Source organism: Erithacus rubecula (genome assembly GCF_903797595.1).
Source record: "Erithacus rubecula genome assembly, chromosome: 11".
In the NCBI taxonomy this organism is placed as follows: Eukaryota; Metazoa; Chordata; class Aves; order Passeriformes; family Muscicapidae; genus Erithacus; species Erithacus rubecula.
Window position 1 is genome coordinate 18,694,109 of NC_136663.1, and position 12,306 is coordinate 18,706,414.

The 12,306-nt window shown below is 41.2% G+C and overlaps 1 protein-coding gene across 1 annotated transcript in view; it reads left to right on the top strand.

Moving 5' to 3' along the window:
* The window catches only part of STAG1 (STAG1 cohesin complex component), a 159,743-nt gene that overhangs the window by 104,208 nt on the left and 43,229 nt on the right, over positions 1-12,306 (top strand). The window contains exons 10-11 of the mRNA XM_079314939.1: positions 1,483-1,606; positions 7,356-7,454. Of these exons, the coding sequence (XP_079171065.1) occupies positions 1,483-1,606; positions 7,356-7,454 (223 nt within the window). The remainder of the gene's footprint in view (positions 1-1,482; positions 1,607-7,355; positions 7,455-12,306) is intronic.

Consider the following 12,306-nt stretch of genomic DNA (forward strand, 5'->3'; position numbering starts at 1 on the left):
GGGTTGGCAGCATTCACACAGGTGTCCCCCTCATGTTACTGCATTAAATGCTGTTTATGCTTTTCTGCTGTTACAGCAGTACAGTTTCCTCCCTATGAGTTGAATTCAAAGGCCAAGACCTGCCTGGAGAAGTCCCCCCAGGTGTGTGTTGCTGGGCTTGGCTCATGGTCCCTGTGGGAGCCATGGGTTTGAGCTCAGGGGTGGAAGGTCAGGGGCAAGACAAAGGCACTGAAGCAGCTGGGCCAGCCTGCAGGAGGGAGGTACATAGTCACCATACAAGGGTTTGCTGCACTGGGTTAAGGCTATCAACCTGTGCAGTGTCTTGACCAGAAGAGTGGGTGCATTTTATTTCTATTCTGTAAAACTGATGACTTTTAGGAAAATGCAGTTTCTCATTTTCGCCATTATTCTCATGCTTGAAGCTTGGAATTTTTCTTCTCATGAATTAAATTTCATTTTGGTGCTCTGTTGGTCTGGTTTAGAATTAAGTTGAGGTTTATTTCTTTTCCAAAACCATACAAAACAAGAGTCTCAATTACAAGCAAGTTCCAGTGTTTGCAAAGCACCAGACATTCCTTTCTTCTGTGCAGTGACTTTTTGTATTCTTCTTGTATTAGAGCTGAGATTTGGAACTGTGAGGCAGTGCCAGCTGGAGTGGCACAAGTGATTTCTCATGATAACAGATGTCCCAGAGATGGAATTACTGAAGGGACAGATGGCCCCCATCCCTTTTCCCCTTGTTTCATGATTAGTAAAGATGCCTGCTCCATGTCAGGCAGGCAGGAGAGTGCCAATCAGATGGAAGCATTTCCATCCTAGTTTCCTTAGGTGACCTCCCCAGTTTCCTGCCACCCCTCCTCACTAAGCAGCTGGTAAGTCTGCCTGAGATAAGTCTTTGCTTCTTCCATGACTTGCTACAGTCAGAATGTAGGATAAAAGCAAGAAAATGGGAAGAAACCAATGCTGAAAAGCAAAATTTTCATAGGTTTTATTCTAGGGGTGATCATGGTGGGTATGAAATGAGAACTCTTTCTGTAGCAAATTCCATTGTGCTCCTCTGGCAGGTGCCTTTGGCTAAACCAAATAGCTTCTCCCACCTCAAGCTGGAGACAGGGCTGCAAAGCAAATGTCAGTGATACCGTTTCAGTAATGATTGCCCAGAAGAGGTTTGTAGTTTGGGTTCATAATTCTCTTTGAAAAGAGAGGTTAAAGATGGAGTAATAGACTAAGAAAGAAACTAGGGTGAGAATTGCTTTACATAGAGGTAATGTAGGAGCATATATAAACACTGAAATTATTAGATCAGTGAGTTCAAGGATGCAGAGGAACAGAAAATCAGTGAGATGGCAGTAAAAACAGTGACCGGTCTCATGTGAGATTCATGACAAGTACAAGCAAAATATTATTGCTATGACAAGGGGAATGAGAAGTATATGTGCTTGTAATCTGGCTAATCCTTGTTCTTTTCTTTTTTCATATTAGTGATGCTATTGCTGAGATTAGAGCTGTCTGTATTGAAGAAATTGGCGTCTGGATGAAAATGTACAGTGATGCCTTCCTGAATGATAGTTATTTAAAATACGTTGGTTGGACACTACATGACAGGGTGAGTATTGTGTATTCCCACACACAGCAGAGTGCACTGCAGGCAGCTGCTGCTGTGCTGCCCAGCAAAGCATCATCCATGGCTTAAAAAGAGATTGTTCTGCTTCCTCACCTGGTATCTTTCAATCAGGTCACTTCCAGGTATTGCCTTAAACTAGGAGGCAATATTCCCAGTCTGCTTGGTCTGTGTGCTTTTCATATATTCAGTCTCTGATGAAGTATCCTGATAGAAATCCTTCCATGGGGCTTTTCTGTTGATTACAAGAGAAAGAAGTCTCCTCAGAACACCCCTTAGAGCCTCTGTGTCTGAAGCAGAATGGAAAAGGGATTTCTGTGTCCTCCATTTACATTGCCCAAAGGTTAGAGGAAAAAGGAAGATCTTTGGGTCCTCAGTAGACACCATCGATTCCACAACCAGTGGAGTTCTCATCAGTTCACTCTCCCTTATTTGAAGAATCTTTTCAAGGTTCTCTTTAGCTTTTTCTTCAGAAAATTGTTGAAACACCAGATGGAAGGAAAAGAGGTGCTTTTCTGGCTCAGCACAGTTCTTAGTACTGATGGTATCCACCCAGTTCCTGCTACAAGAGGAGCCCATTCCGGGTGCTGACAGAAGACTCTGCACTTCTGCCTGGGGGCCTTTGTACACCAGGCAGCAGTGGGACTGGCTGTGCTCCCACTCCCACCAAAACCACTGGAATCACTTGTTTTTCTCTTAACTCACTTGCTAACACTATCCAAGGAATACAAAGGAGACTTACAGTGCTGTTGAAATGTTTATCAAATTCCAGCTTCCTCAGACTATTCTCATTTTCCAGGAGCACTGCTGGAAAGAAATTGTAAGTCTGCAAGTTCATTTGGATTACTTGCATATCTGATAGTTAACAGCTGATTCATATTACTTTTTTCAGTAACTTCAAACATCATCTTAATATTTAGGCTCTGACTCAGTCACTCTTTGCTGAATTCTGAACAACATGAGTTATGCAGATGTTGGCTTTCACTAAAGATAAAAGTCAGCTGCTGCTGCTGGTTCTTTTAATTACAGCTGCCAGGAATCTGCATCTTTATTTGGATGAGTAGTTCACTTGTTAAGAGTATCCACTAGACATGGGATTTCTTTCCAAACCTGTAGTTCTCAAACTTTTCCTTTACAAATTTTCCCCAAACTTTTACATTAGATCTTGCTGAACAAAATTTGTTCAGGAGGAAGATCCTGCTTACTGCTCCCATCAGCCATGACCACTGTCTGCCCCAGAGCCACTGCACTGTGTCTCAGTGAATGCTGGACATGGAAACATGGCTATGGCAGTGCCTGGAGGGACAGAGCTGCTGCTCTTTGTCCCTTGTTGGTGACATTGCTGTGCCTCACAAACTGACATGCTCCAGGAGAATAAATACATCATTGTCCAAGTTAGCAAACCAGTGGGGAGGTCAGCTCAGATTGGAGTATCAGGATTTAAGGTGTGCGGAGGGCTCTGTTTTACTAGGACTTCTAATTTAAATAAATTCTTTGAATAATTACAGTGGATTTTTGGGAGCACATTCTAAATCTTGTAGAACATTTCCACAAAGCAGCACCTCTGGAATATAGTGGAGTTGCACTTCACAGCTCTCAGCACCTTCCTAGTGTCCTTTGAAGTCCATCCATTTCTCGCATCACTCCCTTTACCAATCTGTGGAATCTCACACTCTCATCTGTCACATCAGCAATTTCTCATGTCACGTGCAGCATTTTCTCACATCCTCTTCAGTTAGTTTAACCTCAGGCCAGGGTCTAGTCGTCTGCCTGCACCCTTAACACATATTTATACATTAGCTTTTATAAAATTAACGAGTTCTTTCATATCAGAGAAATTTTGAATTACAGTGTTAGGGTAAAAAACTGGACCATTTGGACCAGACACAGCAGAATTCTATCAGACTGCTATCCTGCCTCTACATTGTAAGATTATTTTGTTGCAGGCCACAGAAATGCCTTGGGGTTCTAAGTCTTTAAATCATTAATGTGTTTAATGTCCCAGTCCACCAGGTAGGTAGTGGAGTTTTATTGATATTGTGGATGTGTCATCTACAGAGTGAGACAGACTGTAGGCAGAATGGGTAAGAGTCTGGGACAGATGTCAAAGGATGAATGGGAGACAAAGGAGAGAAAGAGATGTTTTGGGAGGCACAGAAAGGAAAGTGGATGTGCAACAGGAAGATTATATTGGAAAAAGATGGAGTAAGAGCCAACTGCAAATGCAAAACTTCCAGAAGTACAAGATCCCTGAACAGCATGGTTTTCATTGGCACTGTCTGAAAAAACTGCCAGCTGGTACCCAAGTTTCTTGATTTTGTTTTGCTTTGATCAGGAGATGATTTTTGCTATAATTGGTATTTTAAAAAACGAAGGCTGAGGCAATAGCCATAACTTATTTCCACTTCACATGAACAGCAGTCACCTCAAAATCATTAACTTCTCTGGAAGTTTGCTTCTGCAAAAAGGAGACAGCTGTGCAGGAGATTCCTGAGCAGTTTCATATTCTACTTCAGAAGACATACAAATTAAACTACAGGGAAGAACCGTTCTTACACTTCTTTGTAGTAGTTCCAATGTTGTCTTTCAGAGGTAGAATACAGAAGTTTAGTTCTCGAACTTGGAATATCCTTATATTTTGTATGTTCATCATGTCTCCCAGATTTCAAATATGTCTATAGGGATTTTTGCTTTTTATAGATCCTCATTTGAATGTGGCTTTCAAGTTTTGCCTTTCTCTGCTTTTAAGCATTTTTTTTATTCCCATGTATCTGTAAGCATAAATTTAAAGTGTATAAACAATGATATAATTGCATTTATAAACCGTCTTGAAAATAAAATGTTAAATTAGACTGTTCAGTCTTAATTTTCACCTACTTCATTGATGCATGGAACTGTTTTGAAACCATAATTGTCTCTAGATCACCTGGACAGTCATGGTTCTTAAAACCAATTCCTAATACATAAAAAAAATGCTTTTTCCTTCTTTATTGTGCTTATTGTGTGATTCTGTGGAAAGGATGAGCTCAGGGTCCTCTGGAACAGATGTTCCTCTTCTGCTTTACCTCCTAATTCATTAATGAATTAATTAGTTAAATAAGTTTATCTCTTTGTTTACTAAGTCTCTTGCTGGCCTTTCTGTCCATCCCTATTTGCGACTTTTACACTGGCATAAGTTTCTTAAGCATAACCCCAACTTGAGCATTCCCATCCAATTACTTCCTTGCTAGAAGGTGTCTGGGGTATTCAAAGCTCCTGTGAGCTGGATGATTCTCACAGTTATGAAAAACCATCTCGTGTGTGGCATGTTGAAGGTCTATGGGACATTGCTGCTCCTCCTGTCTGGACTGGAGTGCATCCACACACACCTTCATCCTTGCCTTTCTTTGTTTCCTGTCCAGCTCACTGCCCTTTAGGCTTCCCATGGCATTCCTGCCACTCATCTTCATTCACTTTTTTTAAAACCTTCTTATCAGGATTTGCAAGCTCATGTGCAGGAGCTCTTCCCTCTCCAAAGAGGTGAATTCTATTCTTGACCAACAGTTTAAAAAACAGCCTCAGAGAGACTCCTCTTTCATCATTCTTCTGCCAGAGGGGCAGTCATTTCCAGGGTTTGCCTCTGTGTCTCCTGGTCCTGCTCCCAGCCAGAGGGACCAGGTATAACATAACCTGTCTTTCTCCCTGCCTCACCTGCTCCTGCAGTTCCTTCTTCTCAGATCTGGTCCAGGACACTTTGGTTAGGGCCTGGCTGCACTCTTCTGACAGGGCATGCAAGGAGCCATACAAGGAATCTGTGCTCAGGGTGTGGTTCCTGCCTGGTCCCATTTGCTGGCTTAAGCCAGCAGAGAGCCCAGTACAGGGCCTGGGCTGAGCTCTGGGGCCATCAGTCCATGGAGTTTGGGGAAGTCTCCAAGGGCTTTGGGCTCTATGGGCCCAAACAATCTGAGCCTGTTCTGCACTGGTCTTGGGTCCTGTTGTGGGTGAGTTTTACACGTGGCTGTTGGCTCACAGGTGGGACAGGCTCCAATGCAGCTGTAAACTAAAGCTGCTGCCTTACCGTGCCTTTCAGTGTTTATACAAGCCAGAATTAACTTGGTCCTTATCCTTTGGGGCTCAGTAAGCTGAGTAAGCTCTTATCCTGTGAGTGGTAATGACTCCAGACATCCTGGGCATTATGCACCACACAACAGAGGAGGACACCATTTACTGCCACACAGGTGCTGATAAAAAAGGATGTTAGGCAGCATTTCTTTGGGCTTTTTTAGAAGTTGATCATATCCATGTAATTTTTCTTCAAGAAAGTTCTTCTCAGTACCTTGAAAGATCTTGTTTTAGATCCCTTTAAACATACCTTACATCCTCATTGACTTTCTCTGCAGTGGTAGTTGAAAAGGTACCCTAGAAGAAGCATGATTGCTCAGAGACTCCTCATGGATATAAAGAGATGTTTTCTCAAGAACAGTTGTTCTCTGTGGAAGTTCTTCTGAAAATCCAACTTCTGTGCTGCTTTTATCTTCCATTTCAAATTTTGAAATAGGTGTGAAGGAAGAAAGAAACTTTAAAATTCGGATTTATAGCTTCTGGTTTTATGTCAGTTACATGAATGTTCTTTCAGTTTGTATTGTGAGCACTTTTTAAGTACAGACTGGATTCTGGAATAGACAGTTTCAGAAATGAAGCCCTCTGGGTATGGAGTTTTATTTATGAAGTTAAATTGTTCATTTCAGTTCTTAGCAGATTAAGGCCTTAGATTTGGTACTGTCTTCACTTTCATAAAAGTAAATTGACACTGCAGTGAACTCTACAGATCATATTTGAGTAGATTTGTGTTTATAACCTTTTAGCTGTCCACAAATATTTTTCAACAAGAATCCGTAGTTCGCCAGGATGGTGCAGTTGAGTTGTCCATCTGTAGCACAAAGGAGCCAGTTCCTCTCAACATCAGCAGTGTTCCTGTAGGACACAAGCCTTGATCCACAGGCCCTATTCTGTGACATCCACATTTCCTGCTGCAGCCCACCATACCAAAGCAATCCCCAGCTGAAGAGCAGTTGGGGATGAGCTGCTGCTACCAGCACAGCTCAGCCACAGGGACACAAGCCACCCTTGTTCCCACGGGCTCCTCAGACTGTGGCTCAGATGTGTTGCTCCTGTGGCAGCAACCTGCTCCCCACTGGAGGATCTCTCACACCTTTTGCATCCTTCAGCTTGTGCTGTCCTGTTGTGAGATGGAAAGTAAAACATTTGGGGATAACAAATACAATGTGTGTACTATATGTCCCTGCCCTTGGAGCTAGTTGAGCTGCTGAGTCCATGCCCAGTGATTTTGAGCCCCTGTGTGCTGATTGTGAACATGAGCTGTCAGTCCTGAGGTGCCCGTGGGCTCCTTCCTGAAGACAGCCACACTGCCTGCACCAACCACCTGGACATCCTGCATCTTTATTTCGGATTTACTTGCTGCATTCTTTATCTTTCTGTGGAGTCACTTGAAAGAGAAGCACTGATATACATATAAGTGATGGCACATTAATTCTTTCTGTATGCAAATAGGAAGAAATATAACATTGTAGGTGACTGCATGTGGGTTTTGGTTCTTAACTAAATGGCAAATAGGCTTTGGTCATTTGCATAAAATTTTAAATGTACATTAAGCAAATTACAGAATTATGTTTTTTAATATTAATGTGCATTTGGTTGAAGTATTTGACAGCTAATCTCAGTGTTTTTTATTTAGCAAGGTGAAGTGAGGTTGAAGTGTTTGAAAGCTCTTCAGAGTCTATATACCAACAGAGAGTTGTTTCCCAAACTGGAGCTGTTCACTAACAGATTCAAGGTAAGAGGAAATACAGTTTTTGGAAGGAGGACAGAAAGCAAAAGTGTCATCATCCTGTTGTGGTCTTTGAGTCACATCTGTTAAGAATAAACTCATTAGTTTGTGACAAGGCTTGTAACTGCACTACTAAAACTGTGTTACTGAATGCTGAAATTACGCCAAATCCATTTCTCAGGGTTTATCTTGGGAGATTTTTCAGACTTAACTAGGATGAATATTTGTCTGTATGTATTATTTATAGCTTATTATTGTCCTTATTCAATCTGCCTGTACTTATTTAATTTTAGATGTGTTGAATTTAAAGGATGTATACATACACAATCTAAAATACAGCTGAAAGTGGCAGCCTATAATGAAAGATTATTTGTTACACAGCTTTTTTTAGCTCAATATGTGCTTGTGTTCAGAGGGAGAGTCACTTGGAAGATCACAGTCCTCGCACAGTGAACTGGACTTGCTGCAGAACAGGATCACATTGTGATTCCAAACCACTTGAGTTGGATTGGCCCTTCAGGAGAGAAGTGCTGGGGGCATATTTAATGGGGTTTTTATTAGCACAGACTTTTTCCTTAATATCTGGATAAGAATGTGGCTGATTGCTTCATTGTACAAGTGAACAATCTGGAGAGATGGGTTTGGAAACACTGTCCCTGCTCTAATTTGGATGCCTGGTGAGGAGACTGGTCAGGCATTACCACTATGTCAGCTGCTGCCTCTCCCCATGGCTTTTGTGTTCTGCAGAACACACTGCTGTGGGAAAGGCTTCCCCCAAGGAAAAACTCATTTCTCTCATTTAAATCTTTATTAGAATGCTGATGAAAAAATTTGTTTAGAAAAGAAAAAAGCTTACTGGTTTAATTTAAATCATTATTATAATGCTAATAAAAAATTATATTTAGAAAAGTGGAGATTTAAATATTTATAAATACTGTGCACAAGACTTAAACTTCTCCCTGTGGATTTCATGTTGCTTCACTGGTTTTGTCTGCCATTTCACAATTAACTCCTCCAGTTTGATTTAGAAAGCAAAGAAAAAAAAAGGAAATTTGTCCTATTTTCCTTGTATGTAAACAATTTATAAAAACATGATAATCAGACTTTTACCACATTCACTTGAGATGCAGAAAAAAAGATGCTTAACCTGCAGTAAAGTCTAGATATTAAGGAAGGTGTTTTTCTAAAATGATAATTCTATTATAGAGCAGACTCTTTAATAATAGTCTCCTTCATTTAAGATAACAATTTTAAAGGGCAAATTAAATAAATATCTGGCAGAAATGAACTAACTATAGTTTACTGAAGTAGGAGATAAAACTGGATCATTTTGTGAGACCACTTAAGGGCCTGCATTTTTCTAATTTTATAAAGCCAGTTTCTGGGACTGTTGCAGTAAAGACAAAATTTCCTCTCATAGCAGAGAACCTGGCAACCAGATTCAGACCTCAAACTTCTTCTCTAATGTCTCCATAAGTCTGATTTGCTTTATCCTCACAGGACAATCAGAAAAATGGACCCTCCAACTCTGCTGATTTTCCTGTTCCCTCTGTGCAGATTCAGATTTGTTTATATTTGCTGCTTCTGTAATTCCATTTATTTTTAAGTTGGCCACTAAAGCCCTCATGAGCTTTTATGTACTTCTTTTTACTAGAAGATGTGCTGGATGCTGCTTTGTCAGGATCCCATAATTGGTAAGGGAAAAGACTGCTTTGAGGCTGAACGTCTCCTATGCACCTGCAAAACTTTCAGGACTGTTGGAGATACTTTGGGCAATAGTTACTCACTCCAGAAAACTACAGGGACATGAACTCCAAATACATCCTGCTTTTCACAGCACAGACAATTCTCTTAAAGGAAGCTGGGTTAGCCTGTGCATTGCTGCTTGGCTTGGGATGGCACAAGGAATTTTCATATCTCTCAAAGAGGCTCAGAGGGAAGGGAGCCTTGTTAGGAATTAATCTTTCTTCTGTCCCATAAAAGCTGGTTTTATTGCAGAAACCTGTATCATTATGAAATAAATAAGAGGAAAAGGTATGCTCAAAATCTCTGTGAGCCTAAAGAACAGATTTGTTTAACATAATGATTAATCATGCTCAGTTTCTGCCACATCAAGAGAACAAAAAGCTGACATGGTCGAAATGCCTTCACTTGGATTTACAGCTGTGCTGTCAGGGATATGGCCTTTGGCACCAGGATGGAGCAAAGTTCCAAATTAATGCTTTTTGAATCTCTGATACATCAGCTAAATGTCTTGCTGCCACAGACTCTACCACCACCTCTTTGAAAAATAATTGACCTAACTGCCATTTTCAGTTCCATGACTGCTTATTTATATTTCTTTATCAGAATTTAATCGACCTGCACAGTTCAGCTGGTGTTCAGTTCAATCCATTCAAACTGAGAGAAATCTCTCTAGAGGTCCTCTAGCTGTTGAAAGAAGAAATTAATTTGATCCAGAGTGCCTTGTGCTGGGGTGTTAATATTTCACCTCCTTCCAGACAGCTGTGACAAGGATGTGATCATGTCCCTTTTTCAAAGACAAATGCCTGTTCTTTCCAGCATTTGTGTTTCTAAGACTAGGTGATGTGCTGGAAAATAAGCTTAGTCCATCAAAACAAAAATTTGTCCATCAAAGAGAAGACTTCTGTTTTCCATCAAGAAGTCGTGTCTGATACAGACATTAACTGACCCCATATGGAAAAGTAATGAATTAACTCCTCTGCAGTCAGTGCCAGAGTCCCTCATCCCTCAGCTTGTGCCGTCTCCACAGGCTGGGAGCTGAAGAGATTGGCTCCTTGTTCACAGCCTAATATAGAGTGGAAAACTGATCTTCAGAAACACTGAGAATTAGTATTTCAGCTTAAACATGATCTTTTTGGGGAAAATTGAGAGAACAGTCTTCAAGGATGAGGAAACCTTGCACATGGGTTGGTGTCACTGCCCGGGGTGTCTCTTTATGCTTGAGATCACCTCAGAAGGACATGAAGGTGGTCTGGAATTTATGTTTTTCCCAACAGCCACCAATGAGAGACTGCATTAGGCTGTTCTCAGAGGTTTCAGGATTGTTTATTGTTTCTTATCTCAGGAATTCTTTGCCCAGCAAACAGTGGTCTGTTCAGCCAGATGTCCAGGGCAGAATCTGCCTGGCAGAGGCAGGACTTATCTTTTATACTCTGAATTATGTGCTAGATGTTTACAATTAATTTCCAGTACACCACATTCTTATGGCAATGTCTAGCTTTGTCCCCATTCAATCAAAGGATGCCAAGGTGGCACTCCAACATGGATGGAGTGAAGAAGGAGAAAGAAGCATACCAGGCCCAAATCCTCCATCTTAACCACGAGCCCCTTAATATAAACATTCTAGACATCTACTTATTCTGCATTCTAGCAATCTAATTTACACTCTATTTATTTTTGCAGCTTGCATTTCTTCTCTCAATGTTGGTAAATTGTTCCAAGGAGCTAAATCCAGCTCCTGAGACACTTGGGTCTCATTTGAGGGTCTTTGGGGACCCCGCTAGGGGGGTTTTGAGGCTCCCAGGGAAGCCAGAGGAATACTCTGGACTCCCACAGGTTGGTTTCAAAGTCCCAAAGGATTCCAGATTCAGAGGGTACCTCCTGCTCTGTGGACAGTCTTTTTTCAGAGATGCAGGAGTTTTACACCTGTGTGCTCACTCATGTGCAGCTACTTCCCCTCCCTGACGTATCCTGGGTGTAAGATAAACTGAGGAAATGCATGAAATTCCACTGAAATATTTAAGATCAGTGTCTCTGGCTGTTCTTTCTCTTGGTGCTGTTACTGCTGTTCCTTAGCCAGGACCTTTGAAAAAGTTGACAGCAGTTTTTTTGTGTTGTTCATAAGAGAGAGCCCTTTGTGGAATGTTGTTTCTTTGGGTCTTTTAATGGACTTCTCACAGTCTTTAAAACTGTTGAGATCTACATGAAATGTATCAGATTCCCCAGGAACTTACTAGTGATTGATAGAGGCTCCTTCAGTCACAGTGACGAAAAGTGTCTCTGCAGACCTGTTGGGTCTGTTGATTTTGTTGGGAAGTAACAGCTGAGACAGCCACAATGCATTTTTTAAGTGCTGATCTGTAATTTCTGTATCAAAAAAACCATTGGTTGCTTGATTTTCCACTTCAGCCCTTAAATGCATGGAATAGTGAAGAAGAAAGGTGAAAACCTTTACTTTGCCCTTGGTTTGTTCTGGTGACTGTCACTGTTGATGCCTTACACTTCCCTTGTTTCTTTTCCAGTCCCTGATTTCTATTTTTTCATATCCCAAAATGTCATAGAGTACGTAGTCCTTCCTGAAGCAGGTTAAGCCAGCAAAATCAAGTCTTATTTTCAGATGGCCTGATTTCTCTTCAGTAACTTGCTCAGTCAAGCAAAGAGCACTGAGACATATTGCATTTTTATGGCTGGATGGAAATTCTCCCCAGCTAGGAAGGACAACATATACCAATCACAGCTATTTTTGCCAGTAAGCAAATTGAACCTAAGGAGAAAGAAATCCTTACCAGACTACTCATAGCTACATGGTCCTTAATAGATTGGGGAATGACGTGCTTGTCTCCACTAGAACGAGTATGGGAGAACATGAAATCAAACCATGGAATTCCCCACTTTCCTGGGGAAGCTCTGTAGTGTAATTCTTGATCTGCTTCAAACCTTAAGATGTAGAGGGGAAGAAGGTCACAACTTTACAGGCAATCTGCAGATGCATGAATTCAAGTGTGCTTTTTCTTCACAACATTTCCATATATGCAGCGTTCCTTCCTATGAAATAATTTGATTTTGGGGAATGAAGTGGGGCAGTTTTTCTGCTGTTGTCCAACCCAAGTATGTC